The sequence below is a fragment of the Cupressus sempervirens genome, chromosome 3 (assembly GCF_028749045.1).
Source record: "Cupressus sempervirens isolate cs-2001-9-10 chromosome 3, ASM2874904v1, whole genome shotgun sequence".
Lineage (NCBI taxonomy): Eukaryota > Viridiplantae > Streptophyta > Pinopsida > Cupressales > Cupressaceae > Cupressus > Cupressus sempervirens.
The window spans coordinates 396,828,579-396,854,856 of NC_143120.1; the positions used below are offsets into that span (position 1 = coordinate 396,828,579).

The window sequence follows — 26,278 nt, forward strand, 5'->3', positions numbered from 1 at the left end:
AGAAAAATAAAAGAATTCTAAAACAAATAGAATCCAGAAAGGAAGCCCACCAATGTCCTGCAGCCCAAAAACCTTTTAAAACCCATGCCTGTTGCTATTTTAAATTCACCAAAATAGAAGAGCAAGAGGAAATAATTAGTTTCTGATATAAAAGTTGGATGATTACTCTGATTTTTGTGTTTGCTCCTAAATGGACCTATGTTCTAATCATCATGTAGGATTTCTTGTTTTGCATCTCCCAATGAAACATGTTTTTTATTATGCCAATTAATATCAATCAATCACATGGATTATGGAAATCGAATTGTTATTGGACGTACTTTCTAAAATTTCAGCATCTTTTGGTTGTTTATTATGTTTGTAGGTTTTTTTGATTTATTTGTATTTCAAAATTTTAAACACTAATTTGATATATTGTTTAAATAGCCACTGCCCCCACCCAACCTATATCGCCCCCAAAAATATGGCAAATTTTGGCATTCCCTCATGTCATGTCCCTTCATTAGACTGCCTAACAGATATTGGAGGTTGGCCTATCATCTGAGTTCCCGTAGGCCAACGGGATGGTTAGGGGACTCGCTTTGAGGTTCATAGAGTGTTGCAAGGACTCTGTGAGTCATTTTGATCATTTCCATGACAATTCCTATTTTTTGAGGTGGTCTCCTATTTCTTAGGGAGAATTGATAGTTGTGAGGAGGACCAGCCGGAAGACCACGGAGTAGAGAAGGGACCTCTGGAGGAGTTTCCAGTATTTTGAGTAAGGTTCCTTTTTTTAGGGCAAGTTCCTGAGTTTTAGGAGGAACTGCCAGCTACCCTGCAGAGGTTCAAACAGTAGCAATGATCACAACTCTTCAGACAGAATTCAGTAATGAGCTCCATAATGCAATTTATAAATAAATAAGGAAACAATTTTATAATTCCTAAGTTTGGTTTCTAATAAAATAATAATAAAGTGATATCATAATCACTTGTCATTAAAATAAGTTATAATAAGTCATGGACCCCTTACCTAGGTGTCTCCACGTAAAACAATAAAATAAAGGGGCCAACATTATAATAATAATAATATTTCCCCCATGTAGTTCAAAGTCAAACTACTATCTAGGGGAGTCATTTTTAATAAACTTATTTAATAAAATAATAGGGAAAATCCTTTTTAGGGTTCAAATGGAAGAAGGCAATAAAAAGTAAAATGCTATCCAGCTTTCATAATTTTGACTACAAGTCTAGCTTCAGATTTGGAGTTGACAGCATTTGGAGAGCTCAAGGATGAATATCCTTAGTTCCTGTCAGCTTGGATGCCCACCCAGAGTTGGTGAAATTGGTGATTGCAGAAAATTACAGTCTTTTAATGAACGTTTCTGGTGATTTGAAGGTGGAAGGGACTGGTGACTGAATTTTCAGAAGTGAAATACCACAGATCAATCTAGTTTCAGCAATTCTGGAAACTAGTTGGCAATTCCTAGTTCTGTACAGCAGCAAGAAATCTGAACATTGCATTTTGTGATTGAATTGGTGAGGGTCTCAGCCCCGAACCAATCTGCAGGTCCAAATAGCACATTCTTCAACAGATCGGGGATTTGGAGACTCCTCCCAGTCACTTCCTCAGCCGTACCTCCTTTCATGAGGGTTGACATCATCCATTGTCAACTGCAACAGTACAAATAAGTGAATTTCAGAGTTGTATGATTTAAGATTTATCAGAATTTACCCGAGCATTCACTGGTATGAGTACATTTATTTCATTACCTTGAGGATTAATAAGGAAAATCTATTTTCTATCGGTTTGGTCTGACTTTCATTAATTGCTAATTTGTTTCAGTTAGTATTGTGACCCATGTTTGCTTTCATATTCAAAAACCCAGAAAATTCAAAAAAATCAGAATACATACAAAACCAAAAAACAATTTCATCTCGTTGGTCAATGATAAGTTTTTCAAACAAACTCAACAATTTCCTTCAAAAGACCTAGCTGGCATCTTTCAGTGGTTCCAGAGCAATGATTCTGTCAGCGTGTAGGGTGTGGTGCTCACTCCTATGCATCCAGGCAAGACTAAGATATACAGATATTACACTCGCAGGAAACCACATGCATAGTTAGATTTTTACAAAGGAACTAGCAAATATGGATGATCTGCATGGTGGTACTTGACAAGTTCAGCAGGAGGATCCTGACAGTGAGTTGATGAGAACACTAATAAATACACAACCACGGATAGCACAGGCCTTAGATAGATTGCAGGATACACTGGATCAGCTGGAGTTGGGTGGACATAGAGACATGGATGGTAGGCATGGTAGAGGGAGTAGGTCAGTTTCAGTTGCTAGTAGTCACAGGAGCAGTAGGTCACTCTCATTGGATGATAGCACATTTGGCTCTCCTAGATGGGAGAGAACACACTTGCACAACTGATAGACCTCTACAATCACATTTCCCTCCTAGAGAGGAACAGGCACTGACAAACCCCTTGGATGGTGTAGGATATTAGGATGCAGTGATGGCAGATACCGAGGAGTGGTGTGCTTTTCCTCAGCATGTTAGAAATGCATTTCCACTGTCATAGTATTGTGTTCAATGCAGGGACAATTTGAGGCCTAGAGGAGACAAAGGGCCTAGACAAGAGTAGAATGGGGATCTTAAGCATGCTACCAGAAAGCTTGCATTATCTCCATTTGATGGCAGTGGGAAGATGAGTACACACACTTAGGTGCACAAGTTAGACATTTATTTGACACTTAAGCCTATGCTAGAGCAGGAGGCTATTTAATTTGTAGTGCTACATCTGAAGGGGGCTACATACATTTAGTGGCATATGGATTGGTCACACAAAACCATGATATCATATGCTTCTACACTGCGTTCACAAATAGGCCTATAGCTAGATCCAATCAAAAGGACATTGAGTTATATTATAGAGATCTAGCTTTGATGTAGGATACAAATCCTCTAGAGAGACACATCAATGAGTTTCAGCACATTGTAGTCATGGTTCCAGAGATGCCTTCGAGGTGCATTGTTGTGCTTTTGATTGAGGGTCTACAAGAGAAACTTCATGGCATTTGTGAAGGCAAGGCACCTTTTTGCAGTGACTTCTGATGTGGATGATGAACACGTGCAAGATACTAGTTTTGGGAATAGTGGTGTTGAGAGTGAGCAAGAGCAACATGTAGAGCTTGGGGATGATGCATTAGCGACTACACAAGATATTATTACCACTCTTTCAGGATTTCCCAAGATCAGTTCATTTTGCCTTAAGGGGTGATCAAGGGACAATGCGTGACATGCTTGGTAGACAGTAGAGCTACCCATAGTTTTATAGATGAGGGACTAGTTTCTAGACGTGGGCTATAGGCAAAAGGCTTTACTAGGTTTAGTTTGGTAGTGGTAGATGAGTTCACTTTTTGGTGTAGTGGGAGTGCTACACAATTGAGTATTCAAATGGGTGTTTATACCTTGACAAATGATTTTATGTTATGAGACTTGGGGAGATTGACATAGTTTTGAGTATCCAGGGGTTGCAATCCCTAGTTACATGTGTACAAGACTTCAACAGGATGCAACTTGAGTTTAAGGAAGATGACAAGAAGGTTGTGCTTAAGGCACTCTCTAATGGAGGACTGATGGTAGTCTCAACATGTACGATGCAGTTTTTGTTCAAACTAGTGATGTGTCTTGGGGGGCACAGTGCTTCATTTCATCCAAATCGGCCTGACAAGATGATTGTTCTTTACATGTGGATGCATGTCTGATGTGCCTGATGTGGTTGAGGGAGTCCTAATCACCTGCGAGTTAGGATCTACACAATTTACCACTCCCTGCCATTGCTTGTTTAGCTTAGATATATATGCACATGTGCATGCTCGTCTTTTATGTAGGTTGCAAGTGTTGGGCATTGACTTCTCTGAATTTCCAGGATGAGCATGCCCTATCGCAATAAGTCAATGGTAAGAATGGGGAGATAATGTTCATATCCAATCCTAGCCAAAGCCTAATTACTTGTCCTAAGAAGGATATGTATTTGACTGCCTACCCTTTTGAAACCTATGAGTTTTTTCTTTGTCTGTGTTGTTTGATTTTGACTTTGGTCGGTTTTTCTTATGTTGTTTGTATGTGGGTTTGACTATGGATTTTGCTTGATAAATGGTTTAATTATGATGCTTGCATTAATCTTATGATATTCAAATTATTAAATATTATTTGATTTAAAAGTCTAATTTGAAAAATTGAAATAAAAAAGAAAAGGTAAAAGAAGAATTAAAATATTAAAGAGTAAATTTGATTTATTATAATTATTTAATTAATAATTCAGTAAGAGTTGCATTTAAATAATGGACTTTACTTATTATTAATTAAAATAATACATTATGATTGTAAAAGCGTCATGCAAAATAACTTGTTTTTGGTGACATTCCTCTTGGGGTACCTCCTGATCAAGGGTTTAAGCATGTGATTGAGTTAGAGGAGGATGCTAAGCCTGTGATCACCACTCCCTATTGTCATATTAGGAAATTCAAGGATGAGATAGGGAATACCATCTAGGAGTTATTAGATATGGGGCACATTAAGTCTATTTCTAGCTCCTTTGCTTCTTATGTGGTGTTGGTAAAGAAGGATAACACTATGCGCATGTTCATTGACTACTTTGCATTAAACAAAAAAAAAATTAAAGAAAAGGTATCTTAGTCCACACATAGATGACTTGTTGGATGAGCTACACAGAGCAATATTTTTCTTGAAGATGTATCTTCGATGAGGATATCATTAAATCAAGTTAGAGAGGAGGATATACATAAAACAACTTTCATATGCCACTATGGTCATTACGAGTTTTTGGTGATGTCCTTTGGCCATAGTAATACACCTGTCACTTTCTAGTTATGCATGAATCACGTCTCCAATAAGAGGTTGAGGATGTTTGTGCTGATGTTTTTCGATGACATCTTGATTTAACAAGATATTGGAGGATTGTCTGAGACATTTGGATGAGGTGCTTGGTATTATGGATGCTGATGTACTATCCCCAATTTTAATAAAGTATTTTAATTAATGGTCCCATAATTTAAATAACATTATAAATGGACCTTTAATTAATAACGGGCCATTTTTATTTTATTTTTCGTAAGTGTTAGTCATGTCAGCACTTTTTGAAATCCTTCGAGAAGCTTCCCCAAAAACCTTTATAAGGCTAGTCTTAGGTTGTGGTAGGCATGCATCTTGGATTTGATTTGATATTGCGAATTCCAGTTGGAGTTCTTGTTTGCCATTTTGGAGGTGGAAGATCCTCCCTATTTGGTGACTGCAGTTTCAGGGGTTCATGTCCACCCTAGGCTATTGTTGCAAATATCATACAAATATTTCACTAGTGCGCGAGATCTATCAATTGTTGTCATGTGGCGACTACTTTGTATATCTTGTCTGATGCCTCTATTATATGTAATTGAAGTACTTTCATTATTTAAAGGTTAACATATGTGAGTCGATGGTTTTGGTGACAACCTTCTAGTGTTTTGTCTCTCATTTGAAATATTATTATCAATTACTTTTGGTATCTCTAGCACCCGACACTCATCTTTGGTATCCATGCAATTTGGCATTCTATTTGTCTATGCCCACGAATCCATCTTTTTGTGTTGTAGTTCCTTGCATGTGTCCCTCAGACTAAAAACCCCCACCACACACCATTGTGTCTATCCACTCCAGACATTTCACACAACAATCCCCCCTTGAAGTTTCACTGTACACTGTCAATTCATTAAAGTTCATACGCCCATTGTGCTTACCCTCAGGTACTTTCCCTAGGGCGCTGCCCTCAGGTGCTTCTTATAGGTGTTTTCTCTCGAGCTAACTCAAGTGTGCCGTTGGGAATATTACATGTTGGGTGGATATTTTGCAACCGACAGTTTAGGTAAAAATTCAGTCGCAAAATAGGATGACTAGCCACAACGTGTGAGACAAAGTCTCTCCTACCTTAAAGGAAAGGCTCCCCCTTCTCACCGTTCCTTGGATCAACTCAAGGTAAGCAAGAAGTCGAGAGATTTTGTAAAATGGGTGTTACCAATATCCTTTCTTCTTATCTTTCAAGAAAGATTCCACTTCCACGAGTAATGGGTAGGGTGAATCTCTAACTACAATTCTATCAAGAGCTGGAAACAGTGATACCGATAAACCTTCACTAACTCGAAGGCTAGTTGAAAATGTACCAGTTTGGCTCTAAGTCCGGTCATACTTCTATATGGAAAAACTTTACAATCAGGGCACAAAGACTCCTAAAAGTAAGAATAATTTAACTATTTTGCGAATTAAGAAGAAAATACAAGCTATAGACAAAGCTTCTAGCTATACACTTCCACAATTGTTCCTAGTCAAAGCTCTGGCTCCAATTGCTTCTTAACTCTTTTTTGTATTCAATTCACGAGATACAATTACCAAGAACACAAGATAACATGAATCAAAGATAACTTAGATGAATTATAGACAAAGCTTATAACTCATGCAAGCAACAATCTCACTTAATCAAAGTTAAGTCTCAAATGCTCCTTTATATTCACTTTCTTTCAAAATAGTACTTACACAAAGTTCTATTGGCACAATTTCTCCAAAGCTCTCTTGCATAAAGATAATGACGATTTTACAATGAGGGGGCACTCCATTATATAGGCACAAGAGTTGAGAAAAAGGTGGAGGAAAAAGTGGGACCAACTCAACCAACTTTGACCTAGTCTAACCAAAAGAGAAAATATAGGGTTATATGCAACTGCATGTGCAACTCGCATTACACCTTCTTATGTACATGAAACTCGCATTACATGTAATTACACATCTTCATGTTATACATTCTCTTCAATTACAAACATGAAAGAAGAAGAAGAAAGATGGAAGAGAATTGAAACAATCCTAGGGATTGTCTTGAAAGACCTTGTACTTGGCGATGCATTCTCGGATGATCATAGGATTGGGAGTTCTTGTATTATGTGCCACTACATTCACCTTGATAACCATGGTGTTGCATCTTTTGATAACCTGTGACTTTGATGAATTGTCCATTGTCATTTGAAAACTTTGACATGATCCAACTTTTCTCGCTCAAGTTGTCGCGAATTCTCCTTTGTAGATTGGCACATTCTGGATTCTCTGACACTTTGAAAACCTTCTTGACGATGTCCGGATGTAAACTCGGAATAAATTTCCATCAGCACCTTTACCTCTTTTTTTTCTCGAAGTGTTTGGTGCATGGGAATGCGTGCAAATGAGAACTTGCTGAATTTAAAAGTGACAGTGTTTTCAAAGCATTATTGCATGAAAAATGAGTACATGTAAGTGCAACATGTAACGGGAGGTGGAAGGTGAGATAAAAAACATGGAAAGATGTAGAAAATGAGATTACATGCATGTGCAGATGGTGAATGAGATGGAAAACGTGTAATCACATTTGTTGAGTGAGAAATGAAGTGTTGTGACATGGAAACGGAATGTGAAACGTGATGATGCTTTCGCATGAAGTGAAACAAGAACAAGTTCTTGGGACAGAACTTTGCAATTTCTCCAAGTGGAGAAAATCGACAAGCAAGCATGGAGCACAAAACACAAGAAAAATGTACCTTTGGAAAGTGATTCGAACATGCCAAGATGCAATGCATTTCAACACACAAATTCAAAATTGGGAGTTAGGGAAGAACCAAAAACATGAAAGAGAACAAAAACTTCATTTTAAAGGAAAACTGCACTTTCCATTGCAAAGATTTCAACAAGTGGCAATCATCAAGCAATTATGTGCATAGAATCAGCAAGATAAGCATGAATTAAAAGCAAGAAAGAAAGAGTACACTTACGTGTGCCAAAAATGAAGGGAAAAGATACTCTAATGTTTGAAAAATTCTCAAAAAAAAGTTTGAACCTTTCAAACTTTCTCAAATTCAATTGGGAGAAGGCAGCAATCAAGGAGAAGTTGGTAAAAGATACCAAAACGTGCCCTAAAAACACTCCAAGAGCCAACATTTGGAAGAACATATGCTTGGGACGTTTTTAGCAAAAAATGTGTTTCTCCATGATGCAAGATCAAGACGTTTTGGTGTTTAAACACCAACATATGCATCAATATGTAATGCAATCCCAAAAAGAAGCCAAATTGATTTCCTTTGGAGTCAAAATATGGAGCAAAAATGGATTTATTTGCTGATTTCTCAAAAAATGTGCCCTAGATGGGAGCTTTCAATAACATTGTTTAGCTGGTTGAATCCATTTTAAATGTAAGATAATCATTGCCAATCAAAAACACCTCCAATAGAAGAAATTTCATGCAAATCCATTGAGAAAATCTCTACTTATGATCAAAATCGGGTTCTTGGAGGGCAAAAACATGTTCTTCAAAATTGGACTTTTTGAGTGTCATTGCATATATTAAAACATGTTTTTGATCAAAATCGGACCTTTTTGGGTGCTATTACATGTTTTAAAATATGCTCATAAGCAAAATCAGACCTTTTAGGGGAGGATACATATTTTAAAATGCATCTCATTTTTTAGATGTAAAAGCATAAAAACTTCACTTTTGATGCAATAGCATTAAAAAGGTCTAGTTATGATAGACTTTTGATGTAATGACATCAAAAAGGTCCACCGAAGTGAACTTTATATGCAGTGACATGTAAAATGTCCACTTTTGATGGATTTTACATGTAATTGCATATAAAATGTCCACTTTTGAAGACTTTAAGTCATTTAATTCACTTAAGATTATAAAAATGTTACAAAATGGGCCATAAACAATATTTATCTATCATATTTAGAAATATAACATATAAACATCATTTAAAAAGTAACAATTTAATAAACATTTGATTTAAAAACCAAAAATTAAACTAGAATTATATAGTTATATAGTTACTTTAAGTGAAAAATTAAAAAGTAACTCAACTTAAAATTATAACATAAAGTGCACTATAGTCACTTTAAGTTAAAAATTTAAAGTTAAAGTAACTTAAAAAATAACAAAAAGTGAATAGAAGTAATATTTATCAAAGAGTGAAAGTCAAATTAAAAATATAACATCATATTTTTAATTCGTGTTGTTGCACCCAAAAGGTCCACTTTTGAGACACTAAAACAGGCATATCTCTTGACTGAAAACTCCGATTGAGCTCTAGGTTAGACTCAATCGAAGGGAAAAACGAAGGGCATGACATGAGCAAAACCAAAGGACAAAAAACCAACAAACACAAACTCAAAAGAAAAGAACGGATGATGAAGGCTTCAAAAATCAAGCAAAGGCTTGACAAAAAGGAAAACGAAAAAGACTTGACAAAGGCCTTCAATAAAAAGATTTGATATATGAATTGGAATGAATCGATCGATCAACATTAAGCAATTGAATATCAAATTCAATCTTAGAAAAATGCGAAACTAGCTTGAAAATGGTTCGTGCTGTGACCAACATTTTGTGGTGACAAAATGTAGGACAACATTACAGTTGAGTCTCTATTTGCCAAGTTGTCCAAATGTGAGTTTAGACTTTAACAAATATTGTATTTGGGACATGTGATTGGACAGGATGGTGTCAAGGTGCATGAGGGGGCTCCTTGGTTTATGTACTATTATAGGAGGTTTGTTAAGGGGTATTAATGTTAGAGTAATTATTTGTTCAGACTTATTAATTAAATCACTTTGATTTAATTAAATAAGTTGCCTATTACTCTTGTTTTCTTAAGCTATCTTGTAGATGCATATAATTAATATTTTATTAATTATAATGTGCAACCCTAGCTTTTTTAGGTTTTAGGTTACCCTTTTCAAGTTCCAATCTCCTTTTATAAGGATTGATCTCTTTGTATTTCATTGAATCCGTTGAATAATATTTTTCTTTGTCTGAATACACTTTCAGTTTTCAGATCAAACCCTTGCCTCTTCTTGTCTTTTTCTTCTCTGTGATAGGTTTTCTGCATGCAGGTTTTCTCGGGCTTCATGGATTTGATTGGCGTATTTGCTCAAATCCTACATGGTATCAGAGCCAGATCTGCTGTAGCTTGTTCCCAGATCTAATGTAGCTTGTTCGGTGTTTTAAGAAAAAGGGAGAACAAGGGTTTAGTGGATCAGATCTGGTGTTTTTTTGGGTTTTCCTGAGAAAATAGGGGGGTCACTACTTTTGGAGCAGTTTGAGGCCAAACAGACCTCACGGATGGATTCAGGTGTCAACTCTCGTTTTGATATAAAATTTGTCCGATTTGGACAACATTGATCTAGGAGGCAAAAAAATTTTGCTGGGCAAGGCCATATGGCCTTTTGCACGCACTCCAAGACACAAATTTGCAAAAAAAATTGAAATTTTTTTGATTTTCGGCATTTTGAACCCGTCGCAATTAGCTAACCACTAGCGGCTCCGCTACGGTTACCGCAGCGATCACCGCAGGCAGCCTTCTTAGCGGTCATCGCTAGTGGCTCCGTCGGTGGCTCTGCCGAAGCAGACCTTCTCCCGCTTGCCATCTGCCACCCAGCGCCGCTTCGCGACCACTGGCGCCTTTTTTTTTGAAGGTTTTTTAATTATTAAAAAAAAAAAAAAAATTTCATGCATTTCAGAGGGCCTGTTGGTTTCTTCTCCGTAACTTGAGCATACGAACGTATTTTTTCGATCCAAAAAATGTGTTGGAAAGTTGGTTCCAAGATAGAGATATTTGTGCAGATGTTTTTGAGTTTTGATGCAGTTTGGTTGCCTGTTTTGGCAGTCAAAGCCAGATGTTCTGTTTTGTACTCCGGGAGGCATATCTTGAGCATTCAATCTCCGATTTTGGACTTCTTTATATCGTTGGAAAGTTGTTTATACGCTCTTTCCAGTGATGCTGGTTGTCGTTCCAGATTCTACTCTAGGAACATTTTATTCAGTCATGCATTTTTGCATTCTGGTGGATATCCTGGTTGTTTCAAGTTTGGGGATCAATTTTGTTGCTTCAGATGCTTCGTTTTGGCTTGTACTTTCTGTTGTACCAGTCTTATGTTTTTCCTGATCATTGTTGATATCATTTGTAAGCATCTTTATACAAACACACTAAGATAAAGTGCCACTCTTGCATTTCGAGATCCTTTTCATCATTGTGATTCGTTGTACTCGCACTATTTTATAAAGTGCCATGGGGGGATAGTTGTTTGCCATTTTGTGCCCTCTTCCTTTTTTGCCTCATGCAGTGTTGGTGACACGTGCCTTTATAGGTGTCTGTACCTCACTCTTGATGTGTTTGGTTCCTGTGTTGTAGGAGATTTTTGGCCCACCTTTTCAGTTGCCTGTCACCCTCGCATTAAGGGGGAGTTATATTGTTGGTTCTAATGCTTCCTTGGTTCGATGGTTCGTTAGTGTGAGCTATGTATTTAGTACCTAATCCTACATACTAGGCAATTGCAGTGGCTGGCTACCTATGCATTTCGGTGAGATGGATCATCTACCATATAGACACACTCAGTTTGTGCCTTCTATTTCCATGGAGGTTCTACAGATCAGCTCTTTTCGACAGAGTTTTGCGGCTTTTCATGCTTCCGTGGTTCTCTTCATGATCTCTCTTTGTTCCTTCTTCTGGAACATTCTTTGCTATCTCTTTTTGGAGTAGGGTTTTTCCCATGTGGTTTTCTCTATTTCTCCGTTTCATAGAGATTTCCTTGTATTGGGTACCTGATCAAGCCTTGTTGCCGGGACCCATCTCTTTGCTTTTATAGCTGTGCTAGGTTAGCTTACCTCCTGAGCTTCGCTTAAGGGGGGGTGTTAGAGTAATTATTTGTTCGGACTTATTAATTAAATCACTTTGATTTAATTAAATGGGTTGCCTATTACTCTAGTTTGCTTAAGCTATCGTGTAGGTGCATGTAATTAATATTTTATTAATTATAATGTGCAACCCTAACTTTTTTAGGCTTTAGGTTACCCTTTTTGGGTTTCGATCTCCTTTTATAAGGATTGATCTCTTTGTATTTCATTGAATCTGTTGAATAATATTTTTCTTTGTTTGAATACACTTTTTCAGTTTTCAAATCAAACCCTTGCCTCTTCTTGTCTTTTTCTTCTCCGTGACAGGTTTTCTACATGCAGGTTTTTTTGGGCTTCGTGGATTTGATTGGTGTATTTGCTCAAATCCTACAATTAACAGCTTGCAACAACCTTGATAGACCTTATATGGAAGGGTGCATTCAGATGGTCAGATGAGGCACCAGTTGTGTTTGATAGGCTTAAGTAGGCTATGAGTAGTGCCCAATTTTGGCCCTTCTGGATTTCTCTCAGCCCTTTGTATTGGAGTGTGAAGTGTTAGGAGAGGGTATTGGGGCAGTAGATTCGCCATCCTATAGCCTATAGGAGTAGGAAGATGAGAGATAATGAGAAGGCTTACTCAACCTATGACAAGGAGATACTTGTCATTATGCATGCATTGGCAAAGTTTTGTCGGTACCCGGTAGGTGGTAAGTTTGTGGCGAGGAGTGACCACAATAGTCTAAAATATTTGTTGTAATAGAAGGAGATTAATGAACATCAGCAAAAGTGGGTTAGTAGGATATAGGCTTATGATTTTGGCATCAAGTATGTCAAAGGGAAGAAAAATATTCTTGCTGATACACTTTTAAGGAGGTATCCAGTTACTTCCCTATGTTCCTTGAACGAGATTTCAGCAGATTGAAAATCCCAACTTTTGGTTGAGTATTCCAAACATTAGTCTGCATGCGAGATTATGGATGGGTTGGTTTAGGATTACCTGTATATACTGAGTGATGATGTCATATATTATAAGAATAGAATTTAGTTGGTTCCTAGATCAAAACATAAGGAGCAGATCATACTAGCCATCCATGACACACCAATTGTAGGGCGTTAGGGGTACTACAAGACTTATAAGAAGATTAGAGAGATGTTTTCATGGATGAACCTTGAGGATGATTTCTTGCATTAGTTGCGTGAGTGTGTGACTTGTTAGCAGAACAAGTCAGAGCACAACTTCCCAATGGATCTACTGCAACCATTACCCTTTTCAAAGCAAAAGTGGGAAGATATTTATTTGGACTTTATAACAGGACTTTCGAGGGTTTAAAGGAGATACTATATCTACGTGAAATATCCCCGGCAGGTATTTGCTCCTTTTTACACCCAAAAACTTAAAACTTCAAAGGTTTGACATTTTGTCAAACAGTTAGTCAACAACTTAATACTGCTGGAATGAATTTGTCTTTGAAACTACTTGCAATAAAGATGGTTATACAAGGGATGCCATGATAACTGGAACACCAATAATATTAAACTCTTCGTAATAGTGCAATGATTACAGACCCAAGTATCAATAACAAGTTACCCTACGGGTAATACAGGAAAAGTAACAATGCCTGATAATTTTAATTGATTCTAATGATCTACTGAGAACCTGATTTTGTTTGTGTCTTTAGCCACGGTTCCCTTAAGTTGGTGATCCCTCCTTGGTTGAATGTGAGCCGCCCAAACAGTATTTTATACAAGAAATCAATAACACGAACCTGAGGTTTTAACGGGTACACTTCCTTGTGACTATACAAACTATGCATAATCAAGTCTAAAGGTCGACTAACCTCTGCTTGATATTCATATTTTTCAACTGGCCCTTCGGTTTGTTTCCACCTCAGCAACAGTAGCCTCGCCCCAGACCGAGCCAGGTAAAGTCATAAATCTCGACCCAAATGGAACCGCTTGATGTTGAAATTCCTGGCTTAATAGATCCCGTTGATCCTAACGCGAAAGTGGATAAAAATCGTGCAGAAGGAAAACTGGGGGTTGCAGTGTTTCCTCCATCGTTATTATCATTAATCTGCTCACGATATATCATTCATTGCAAGTAGGTTTACCACTCCAATAGATTCCGCTAGACCTTCACTGCTCCGGCTGCCCTTGTTACCGCTGGATATCAAATGCGAAATTTTAATGTGATTCGCAATTTGTACTATCGAGAGTTAAAACCGTAGATTATAATGCTCGTTGTCGGTATTATCTAAACCGCAGATTATAATGCTCTCCTGTTTCGATCTCCTCTGCGTGTTCCTCTTCAATCTTAGGCGGAAGTCAGTTCTGGCACTTGCAAACGCTCCACCTTTCGATACTCACCGGCCATGTTTCCTTGAAGTCAATCATCTTGATTGGTAGACAGCTCACGGAAATAGGCATCACCGACTGTCCAAGGTGAATGAAATCTGGCTTGATCAATATACAGAGGTGCTGGATGGTAACCCACGAACTCCTTAACTAATCTTCCATGCTCCTTGAAATGACCTCAATGGTATTCGGCAGCGCTGCTAGAGGGGATAATTCTAGCAATTCGCTCTTCTGCCCTGAGTCGATTCACTGCTGGTGTCTATATAAAATGCAGAAGATGTCCCTTACTCTTCGAACTCCTTATGTAACTTATCACAATACCAACTCCTCCATTCGGCCCTCAATCCTGATAATGAATATTTTATAATTTATGACCACAAATGTGCTTCCAGCTTCCCTTCGACTCTCTCCAGTTAATTCCTGATAAGGAATAAGTTAATTCCTTCCTAACTAAACCTCCAATGATCAATGAATCGCAAGATTTGGCCTTAGGCCACAGATTTTGTCCTTGATGAAATGACTGAATGTCACCTCCAATCTGCAATAATTCGGATGATATTTCACACCCTCAAAATTGCGTACCAATTGAGAGTTATCGTTCTCAATGGCCAACTGTGACAATTGCGAAAACCCTAGGTTCCACAATGCACCTGTGATTGAATCACAATCTGAAAATCAAAGAGAGATAATCAACTGCCTGATTCGAATGGAGCCCCGGGGTGCCTATTTATTCTTTTCTCTCCATCCTCTCCAGAGACTTCTAGAACATTTTTGATCTTATCCCTCAAGTGACTTTATTAAATATTTTTATAATCCAAGTCACTTTATTAAATATAAAGTTATTTATTTATTTAATTAAAATAATTAATTAGTCGTCCTTGGACAACCAGTATTAATTAAATTAATTAAATCGAACTGTCACCAAAAATTGGGGACATGACACTACGTGGTTGTGGATAGACTAATGAAATATGCTCATTTCTTCCCTATTGCAGGTTGTGGATAGACTAACGAAATATGCTCATTTCTTCCCTGTTGCAGCAGATTTCATAGCATCTCAAGTGGCAGAATTGTTATTCAAAGAGATGTTTAGACTACACAGAGTCCCTAGGAGCATTCTTAGTGTCTAGGACAGAAAATTCATGTGTATTTTGGAAGTTGTTATTTCAGTTAGGTGGTATGGAGTTGACTCCTTGGACTAGTGATCACCCTCAGACGGATGGACAGACAGAGGTACATAATAAGTGGCTTGAGGGTTATCTATGTAACTATGTCTCAAGGCAATAGAGAGCTTGGGTGCATTGGCTGTATTTGGGTGAGTATTACTATAATACTACATACCATATGTCCATTAGCTTGACTCCCTATAGAGCTTTTTATGGCTATGATGCACTTTCTTTTGTAGATTTGGCTTTGGATGGCAATAGAGCACCTAGAGAACATGATATGTTATAGGACTATTAGGCTATTCTTAATGCACTTAAGGATAACATTCCTCATGCACAAAATTAGTAGAAGATGTAAGTGGACCGTCACAGGACAAAGAGGTCATTTGAGGTGGGGAACATGGTTTTCTTGCAACTTCATCTCGACAAACAGGGTACAGTTAAGAGGAGTGGGCAGAGAAACCCAAGAAAATATTTTATGGGCCATACAGATAATAGAGTAGTAAGAAAGATTGGAGAGGTGGCCTACGAGCTTGAGTTGCTTTCTAGGAGCAAGATACATAATGTATTCCATCTATTGTGCCTAAAGAAGGATTTGGGACATCATATTATACCTTCACTTGGGGTACCTCCATTGGATAAGGAGGGTAGATTCATTCTGCTTCTTGTTGAGATTTTGAAAATGAGGGAATAAAGTTATCAAGGAGCACTTGGTACGCTAGAAGGATTTTCCCTTAGAGGATGCCGCCTGGGAAAGTGAGACTCCATTGCAGCACCCAGCTTTACAGTTGCTTGTAAGCAAGCAACGGGAGAGGAGGATGGTCATGTCCATTCTCTAGACAACTATAGCAAATATTTGGAGGTTGGCCTATTACTTGAGTTCCCATAATCCAATGGGATGGTTAGGGGATTTACTTGGAGGTTCACAAAGCATCGCAAGGACTTTGTAAGTTGTTTTGAGCATTTCCACGTAGTTCCTACTTCTTGGGTGGTCTCCTATTTTTTAGAGAGGACTGACAATTGACAGGAGGATGCTTGGGGGATCAGAGAATAGAGTAGGGACTTCTAGAAGAGTTTCCAGTATTTTGAGCGAGGTTCCTATTTTTTAGAGTGACTCTAAATTTTAGGAGGAACTGCAAGTAGCTTGCAAGTTAGCTTACAGGGTTCAGACAACAACAATGATCACAACACTTAGAATTCAACTATGAGCTTTGAACTTATTATTTATTAAAAAACAACTAAATAATTTAATATTTCCTAAGTTTTGTTTCTAATAAAATAATACTAAAGTGATATCATAATCACTTGGTATTAAAAGAAGTTATAATAAGTTATGGACCCCTTACCTAGGCATCTCCACATAAAATAATAATATAAAGGGGCCAACATCATAATAATAATATTATTTCCCCCTCATGGTTGGAACTTCTATGGAGAGGAGTCCTTTTTAATAAACTTATTCAATGAAATAATAGGGCAAACCCTATTTATGGTTTGAATGGGAGAAGAAGCCAATAAAGAGTTAAAAAGGAATTCATTTTGGTTATTCAGCTTTCATAATTTTGACCTACAGGTTTGTGGAGAGCTTAGATTTTTGGATTTTTCAGCGTTTGGAGGGTTCAGGAACAAAAACCCTTATTTCCTATCAATCTAGATGTCCATCCAGAGCTGGTGAAATTGGTGATTGCAGAAAATTTCAGTCTTTTAATGAATGTTTCTGTTAATTTGAAGGTGGAAGGGACTGGTGACTGAATTTCAGAAGCGAAATACCACAGATTGATCTAGTTTCAGCAGTTCTCAAAATCACCAGGCTAATTCCTAATGTCGTACAGCAATAAGAAATCTGAAAATTGCATTTTGAGATTGAATTAGTGAGGGTTCCAGCCCAAAACCAATCAGCAGGTCCAAATAAGCATATTCTTCAACAGATCGGGGGTTTGGAGACTCCTCTCAGTCACTTCCCGAGCCGTACCTCCTTCCCTGAGGACTGACATCAGCCATTGTCAGCTACAAAAATACAAATAAGTGGATCTCAGAGTTGTATGACTTCAGATTTCTCAGAATTTACCCAAGCATTCACTTGTACAATTACATGTATTTCATTGCCTTGAGGATTAATGAGAAAAATCTATTCTCTATTAGTTTTGGTGTGACTTTTATTAGCTGTTAATTTGTTTCAGTTAGTATTGTGATCCATATTTGCATTGATATTCAAAAACCCGAAAATTTTGAAACAATCATTGAAAACTCAAAGAATCAGAATATATACAAAACCAAAAAACAATTTCTTCTCTCTGGTTAAGGACAAGTTTTTCAAACAAACTCAGCAGAGTCCTTCAAAAGATCTACCTGACATCTTTCACCACATCCCCAAGACTTGAAAAAACAGTAATAATATAGAGCTCCAAATAAATCATCATCCATACCAATCCTAAAAACTGTAATATGGTCCAAACTTATGCCAATCCATATGCTTTTGATAATGGATACAAGCACATACAGAATTGTAACCAAAGAAAATTGTTACGTGCTACCTAAAATTATGCATCTAATGTTCTAAATCCTATGTGGAGGCTAATCAAGATGATGCAAAAATGTATAGTCACATTACCCACTATATCTCATATGCCAAAAATCCATCTGCAAGAAGTGGGTCTTGATCCCACTTTTCATAATCTCAAATTTTTGACTTGTGATTCAAAACCTGGATCTTCCCTGGCACAATTATCATCATCATCTAGAATGTATTGGCTAGTAAAATTTAGCTTTATTCTTGGAGATTTAGAGTTCCAAGGTGGATGGTCATGCTACCATGTATATGTAGGCATCAGCAATGGGCTTAGCAATCTCAAGGAGTATATTTGTTAGTATGATTCTTTTGAAGCTGGTGTAATAGATCAAGAAGATGTATGTTAGTGATATATTGTGCTGCAAGGGCATTGTAAATTCTTCATTTAGTTGCTCTTGCCATTCCTTCAGTTTTTAGGAGTGCCTTTTAGATTTTTCTTGTGGGATTTGACTTGTTTGCATGGAGAGATGCCCTCATGAAGAGAAATCTTGGAAATATGCTCAAACTCCATTGCCACTTTTCTTGTAGAAATTCACACACTTGACCTTGCTACACCATGTAGATTACTTGGGACAAATTTTACATATGAAAAATGACAGAATTTTGATACATCATTGAACTCCTACAAAATTCTACATTTGTAATTTACATTATACTAATTTGTTGTCAAGTTGATCATTGTTTGTGTGTCAATCCAACTTATTTATGGTATCCCAAATCAGTTTGCAGTATCATCTTTTCAGGATTATGACTTCTAATTCACACTTTTGTAGGTTGGTGATGATCATCACAAGTTTGGTAAGAAGAAAACAACAATGTTTGAGTTAGTGCTAAAGGCATCAACTAAGCGGAAAGAAGGGGAAGTTGGCATAAGTGTGCCATTTCTCCTCCTTGGCTTCAGTCATGGCAAAACAACACGAGGCGAAAAATTTGCTTGGAGAGTTCTTTATGTGATTGAAACTTTTCCCAAAGTTCCTCTTATGTCTTCAAGAAAATGGTGACTTGTCAAGAACTGTCTAAATCTCCACCAAAGACCCTAAGCACGGTTCAAGTATAGATAAACTTTCCTAACTTGCACGGGAAAAGTGGCATAAGTTAGTCAAACTTTTTCTTGAGAAAAAATTAAAATAGGTAAAGAGAATCAAATATATGAACTCAAGTAGCCCTATTTTACCTTGGTTGAAGAGGGGAAATTTTTCCCTTTTGGTAACTAGTGACTTAATCTTGACCCAGAAAGTGGCCTAAGTTATTCATGTGCTTACCTATAGTGACTGTGTCACTCCAAAATTTTGCCTCACATCAGAACTTGTCATAAACCTTCTAAAGTTTTCATTTTGGCTTAAGTTTTATGAAATTTCTCTTCAAGGAAAAGGTGGCGTTAATGGATTGAAATTTTACTTGACTTTTAAGTGATAAAATGTGGTTGCATCGATGTCATTCTTTGACAAAAACCTTGCTTAGATTAGGAAAAGGTAGATGCCATAACTTAAACACACTTTTAAGAGGGCTAAACCATCTAATTCTTCCACCAAACATGAAAGCATGGTTAAAGTGGCTCAAAATTATGCTCGGCACCAACAATAGGCAGTTAGTTTGTCATTAGCATGCACCTAGAGTGTTTCAATTGATTAATTGCTCCAAACATAAAGGCAGGTTAAAAGTCATTGTAAGACTTTGCCAAGCCCTGATAAAGGGCTGAACATGTGATAGTGAATAAGGTTTGAACAGCTATCTTGCAGCAAATTTTCATTGAAGATTTGCTGTCAAACAAATGTGCTCTATATCATAATTGCAAACCCACAGTAGCACTTTAATCAGTTAGTCTACCTTTGAAGAATGTTTATGATCATATTAGTTTCTAAACCCACAATAGCACTTTAATCACTTAGTCTACCTTTGAAAAATGTTTATGATCATATTAGTTTATTGCAGACTAAGTATGTCCAGGATTTCAAAGATAATTTTTGTTATCATTTTGAGGTGAGCTTCTGAATAGTTTGGAATGGAATAATAATGATCTTATTGAGCTTTCAACAAAGATTTATTATATTATTAGTGTGCAATAGAGGTACATTATGATAAAGATCTAGATGAATACAAAGGGTTATCCTTTGGCTTTACAAGGCTCCACATTTTCAAAAAAGCATGATGTTACATGTGCTAATTGCTTAATTTTTAGTCCTTATCTATTATATATATATATATATATATATATATATATATAGAAAAAGGTAAATGCTACAATTTTTGAATGCTCAAAGTGATATGTTTTCAAGTAGGCTTTCAAGGGGAAAACATCATCAAAAGGAAGGTTTAGTCGTGTTTTCATTCTAGAGATTCAACCATGGCTTTTGAACTCTGTCAAAACTTAGAGATTAGTTTTCACAGTTTTAAGAATTTTCATGGAGCTTCAATTTCAATGTTTGGCAAGAGGATTTGCCAATTTTAGTTTAAAGGTTGTTCTAGAGTCATTATAAAGAAAGTAATTCATACATGTGGAAGAGGAGAAACTATATAATGCATCATTTAGACAAATCAAAATTGAAGAGATCCATTCATCTTGGTTGCAATATTGAATAATATAGAATAATACTATCTTAAGAAACAATGGTTGAGGAGGGTACTCATTTCTAGGTGAAATAATTTGGATGTAGGTGCAAAATTCTTCTAAACTAGCTTCAAGTCGATATCTTTTGGTATATAGATTATGCATGTGCTTTGAATTTTTAAAGCCTTTTACATAATTTCATATATGTACATATATGTATGCTAGGGTAGTTGTGATGTCTTGCACATGCCTTCCTCTCACCTGTTTGGCTTCTTCTCCTTCGTGGAGAACATGCATGTAGAGGTTCCCTAAAATTCCATGGGGTAGCAGGTAGTGACCTAACAAGCCTTTCAATTGATTGTTTGTGGGCCCTATCGGTGGCATAATTTTTTAGGGGCTATGGTGAATAGATTCTACACGTAACATGTGTGCCTTGCCACTATAGCCCTTTTTTTGCCAAGTCTATAGCTTGATTGGAAAAGCTAGATTCCAGATTATATACGTAACATGTCAAAGGAAGAATTGGTAATGCACTGAATCCGAACTAGTCTTAACTAAGTTCTATTCGCCCAACATTGACCATAATTATGTTTAGATTCAAAATTCTCTCTCTTGCCTTCCTTCTCTCACATGATTCTCCCCTTCATGTTTTTTTTAATCTACCTACATGTCATTTATTATTTATGCTCTAAAGAAACGTTCGAAGCCTCTTCACCTTTTTCACAACATCTCTCTTCATTTCTTCCCCATCTCGCCTTCTCCTATTCTTCATGGCCCTGCTATTGTCCATATTCTTCTTCTCCTTTTTGTGATTTTATTGTCTTCTCACATTTGCCCTCCATATTTCCCCTCATGCCATTCAACTTCCTCCTATCATGGTTTTCTCTTTGTTTTTTGCTTCCTCATATCACTTTCTTCCTTCCCTTCACATTTTATCGTTGCCCATTATCTTCGTTTTACCTTAATGCACCTACCTATTGCATTTTCATGGAAAATTTTGAAGGCTTTTTCACAGACCAATTTCATCCCCATCCTTACCTTAATCTTATCTATCCTAATCCTTCTATCCTTTTTATGTTTTCATCATTTTCCATGACTTGTCCTAGATCTCTTATGATGGCACAAGCATGGAGGGTGTTGACAAATATCATGGAGATTGTAGTCATTGTGATCACAAATGATTCATCTCCTTGTTGTGTGTTCTTTTCTCTTCATGCCATCTCCCAAGGCACTTACCTCCATCTTCCTTCTACCACCTCCTTCCATTCCATTCTCACCTCCCCTTTATTTTTATTCTTTGCTCTATGTATGTCTTCCATGGCTATCACAGTCACTCCTTCTATCTTGTGTGCTTTGTTTGTGATGATAGGTTCTCCATACTCTTGTTAGGATGCCCATACAAGCATTGTTGCTTTAATGTACTCAATGAAGTGTAAGTTCTTGATGGGTATCATTACAAATATAGGAACCCATTCCTAATTAATAAGAGTTGCATGAGATCATTGGATTCATCCTTTCTTTGTCTTCTCCATTGTTTCTTTCAATATATTATTCTTTGTTAGCATTTCATTTATTTAATGATTGATTGGAAGGGGCTTGACATAGGGATGTGACAAAAACTTCTCCACCATGTAGAGTTTTAGATCATTCTATATGATAGAGCAAGGTTTTTTTCGCAAGTTTGGGACACCATATGAGCTCATAGAGTTTCATTGATGTTGTAGATTTGTGGTTGACCATGTTTATATATATATATTTCAAACATAGTTTGCACTTGTTGGGGTATTCATTTGAGATACAAATTAAGAGTGAAATATTAAGGTTTTAAGGTAGCTACCACCTTTCAAAGTGCCATCCATTGTAGATTTTAAGGATAATTTCTTGTGTTTCTATTGCTAATTTCATTAGAACCTTTTACCTAGGGTTTCTTTTATACTAGATCTGTTCAAGAATTCAACCACAAATTTTTGACTTTGTCAAAACCCTAGGCGAAAATTTGATTGTTTGATTGGATCAATGTGGTTTCAAATTCAAGTGTTTGACATATCATCATGCTAGGTATGAAATTTATCTAAAGCTTTAGTACATTTCAGGTCAAAAGTTGCTTAAAAATTTTAGACGATTATATTCAAATTATTATGTCTACTAGTGATTTTTTTGGTAGACTTGAGTGCTTGTTTTAGACCATTTTGTAGTTAATTAGTTTTCATAATGTATTCTTCTTTTAAATCTCCTCTCCTTCCAACTTTTTGTACCTCTAAACAAGATTGATTTAAAGCATTTTTTTGCGATGTTTTTATTTTTCTTCTCAATTCTTTAAAAACATGTGTAACGCATATTTTTCGAACTGGGATCAAAAGGTTGTCAATGTGAATGATAAAGTGGGAATGGTTGAATCAATCTTTCATTGGTCTAACTAAAAATCTAAAGCCAAAGATGAAGGTTCATGAGATTTTGTAGTGAGGTTTTGTTGTTTCTAAGAAAATTGAATTTTGTTTCATGATCCATTATGCATTCTTCAAAGGAGATCCTGTTGGGGGATAACAGGGTAGGCTTCATATTGATTGTTCCTTCTTGGTTGGTTTTTTATAATGCATTTGTCCTAGTTGTTTATGATAATTATTACATCAAGGTGTTGTGCTTCAAAGTGTGGATAATGGGTTCATGATTGTATTGTACAATATTTTTTGCATGATATTGTTGGGTTATTTGGCCAATAATCTAGAATGACAACATAATATTTGCAAAATCACTCAAATTACATGATCATCTACCTCTCATTGGCATACCTCATCTTTTCATTGAAAACTCAAACTTAGCTTTTGACTTCAATTAGTGGTGCAAGTCCATTGGGGTGTGGTATAACAATAGACTAGATTACCAAGCCACATATAAACATCGTGTTACCTTATTTTCACACAAGGACTTTATCTTTGTTTGGGATTTTGTATCTAATGTTGGCTAAAAAATGGTGAAAAGTCATGGCAGGTGGCAATTTATTACATTATTAGCAAATGTCTATCATGGAATATGCTTAATAACATTACTTGTTAGCCCAAGCCCAAGTCCAAACCTATTGGGTGTCTTGAATCTAGATATTGGAAGTTGTGAGCCTTGGGGAACTGACTACTTTAGACATATACCTTATTTTTCCTTGGTTACATTATCTTGCCTATTTCCCTCCCTTTAAATATTTCCCTCAGTAGACAATCTTGTTTCCAAGCCCCTCTTGTATTTTTCAATTTTTTTTCTCTCTTTTAGTGTATTCTACAAGTCATTTACTGAGACTACTTGAATATAGTTACATCTTTGAATTTGAAGTTGCCCTCTCAACCACTTCTTAATGTCACAAGGTTTTCTCTTGAATTTGATTGGGATTTTCCCTTGCATAAATTTAGATTTTCGAACTTGATTGTGTCTAACATTTTCCTCATAACTCTTTGCACTTGCTTTTGATTCCTTTTTGGAGCTTTTAGGCCTAAACAAATCTTGACCCTTTTGGCTATCCAGACTAGTCCTAGGATCTACATCTTTAGAGTTATTACTTTGTTTACGATACATTTTTCTATGAAGTCTTGCATCACTAGGCTACCGTAGGAACTTCTTGTTTTAGCCACAAGCAAATCCCGATACATATATACATTGTTTTCAAAGAAAAAAACTGGTGGAAGATATTTGAAAACTTTGTTTGAGTCATCAGTGTATTTTTTATTTATTTATTTATTTTATATGTGTTTTTGAAGCATCATTATTTGTAAGGGTGAAGAAGGTTGCCCCTTCTATTTATACATTGTGTGAGAAGCAATGCGCTTTGTGAGAGCATGTGTATAGACTTAAAAACGAACTAGCATTTTGTGTTGTCAAGACATGTAGTTGTGCTTACTTCTTAATAGAGATTGTATGCTTAACTCAAAAATAGATTGGAGTGGCCAGATGATTTCAGTACTTGGCAAAAGATGTATCGTAGGTCATTATTATTTCCTTATCTACCTTTGATTTTTTTTTTTAAAACTAATTTCCCTTTTATTCCCATATTATTGTCATTACTAACCCCACTACAACACTCATATACATTTAGGCCTTCCTACATTATTCCCCTTTCCTTATTCAATCTAAGATGTATTGGTTTACATCATCAACAAGAACATGGAATTGCAATATGCATTACTACCTAACCCCTATTGGACTGGCTTCAATAGTTGAGGCAATGAGGAAAAAACACATTGCATTTATGATCTATGGGGATGCTGATGTCAACTATTTTGAGTCGGTGAGGAACAAAAACACTAGATAACACCAACTTTTGCATCCTTCTAGGTTCTTTTTATTAAATGTAATAATGAAAAATTCTTCTTAAGTTGCACTTCTACCCATCTTCTCTTAGGGGATTCATTGACTACTATGGTAAGTAGTACATCACCAAGACAAGTTAGATGTAAGGACCTATGATTAAATATCCCTAATGTGTGCCAAATCTTTATGGTTCCTCCTTGTGGTCTACTAGGACCTCTCCTATACTTTCACCTACAACTACTCGACAACTGCTTAAACTAAGGGGGAGATTAATGCTCCATGTCAGCCCTAAGTAAGTATCAATTTATCTTACTTTCATTTACTTGGTTGTGATTTCTTGATTGTTTGTTGCATACCGTCCAACTTTTCTATGTTTTAAATTTTTTTGTCTTACATTAATCCCTTGGTTGCTTAGTCATCTTTTTGTTTATGGTTTACCTTGTTTTCCAAGTTATTTGGTTCTCTAGGGGGATCCATAATGAGTTATCTTATGAATGACCACATAATTTTCTTATGATTTTGTGATATATTCCTTATTTTATGTTGTCCATATTGATTGTTATCGATACACATCCTTTTGTGTGTTTTGACATTTCTTATTATATTAGATTTAGATTACATTGACCAAGAGTCCTTTTCTCCTCCCTTGAAAATGAAGAAAGACAAGTTATTATTCAGCCATAACACATGAATTGTGGACTTAAATTACACGTAGACTCCAATATAAATTATCTAAGATTTTATGGGTACATGAAGCTATAAGTATGATTTTATTTGTTCACTTTGTTACTATTATTCTTTTACTTAGGAAGTAACATTTTTCTATTCTTAAGGGAGTCATTATTTATAAAGCTTCATGGATATTGTATATTCATTCTTCAAACAATAAGCAAGACATTAGCTCAAAGAACTTAACATGGGATACGACTAGTTTTGTGTAATGAAAGGTGTGGATAAAAAATAATGATGGTATGAATTTGACTTGCAATTGCAGGAGAAGCAAAGAGGCCGAGGTGCTGCATATTTTTATCGGAAATACCCTATATATAGTGTGTGTTATATGATACAGATGACCCCTATACATCAAATGTTATGGTTCCTTCTCACATTAGGGGGTATTTTAAATGAGAGGACTCTTGAACCACTCATTAAATTTTTGGTTTCTTTAGGACAACCTCAACTTGCAAAGGCATTGGTCTTGCCACTTCTCAACTGGTATAGTGTTCAAGCAACAAATGAGGCACTTAAACAACTAAAATGATGACATAACCTAGGTTCATTGTAAGCATTTTGTTAACGTTGGAACATTCAAGTTTTATAATTAATAATAAGGGTAATTAATTCTTGGGACCATACGAGGTTATTATTATTGTCATACATTTTTATATGCATTTCTATGCAAGTGGGTTTTGAATTATGTTTAGAGGTTGAAAATTCTACTTTAGAGTACTAAAATATTGGAAATGATTTGTCGGCATGTTCCTTTGAATGTTTGAATTCGATATTTTATTTGGGTATAATTAGCTATTACTTTGAATGTTTGAATTCTATTTTTTACTTGGGTATAATTAATCTAAGATTAATGTGAATTCTTGTCTTGCAAATTTTATACATGCCTAGGAAT

At 36.3% G+C, this 26,278-nt stretch overlaps 1 protein-coding gene across 3 annotated transcripts in view; it reads left to right on the top strand.

Moving 5' to 3' along the window:
• The window catches only part of LOC149566690 (uncharacterized), an 89,390-nt gene extending 63,383 nt beyond the window's left edge, over positions 1 to 26,007 (top strand). The window contains exon 4 of one of the 3 annotated variants that reach the window (XM_089820004.1): positions 25,649 to 26,007. In XM_089820004.1, the coding sequence (XP_089676130.1) occupies positions 25,649 to 25,915 (267 nt within the window). In that variant the 3' untranslated portion in view covers positions 25,916 to 26,007. Of the gene's footprint in view, positions 1 to 16,817; positions 17,215 to 18,586; positions 19,185 to 25,648 lie in introns of those variants that run through there. The other 2 variants (XM_089820005.1, XM_089820006.1) reach the window with 2 other exon arrangements.
• Positions 26,008 to 26,278: the final 271 nt, after the last annotated feature.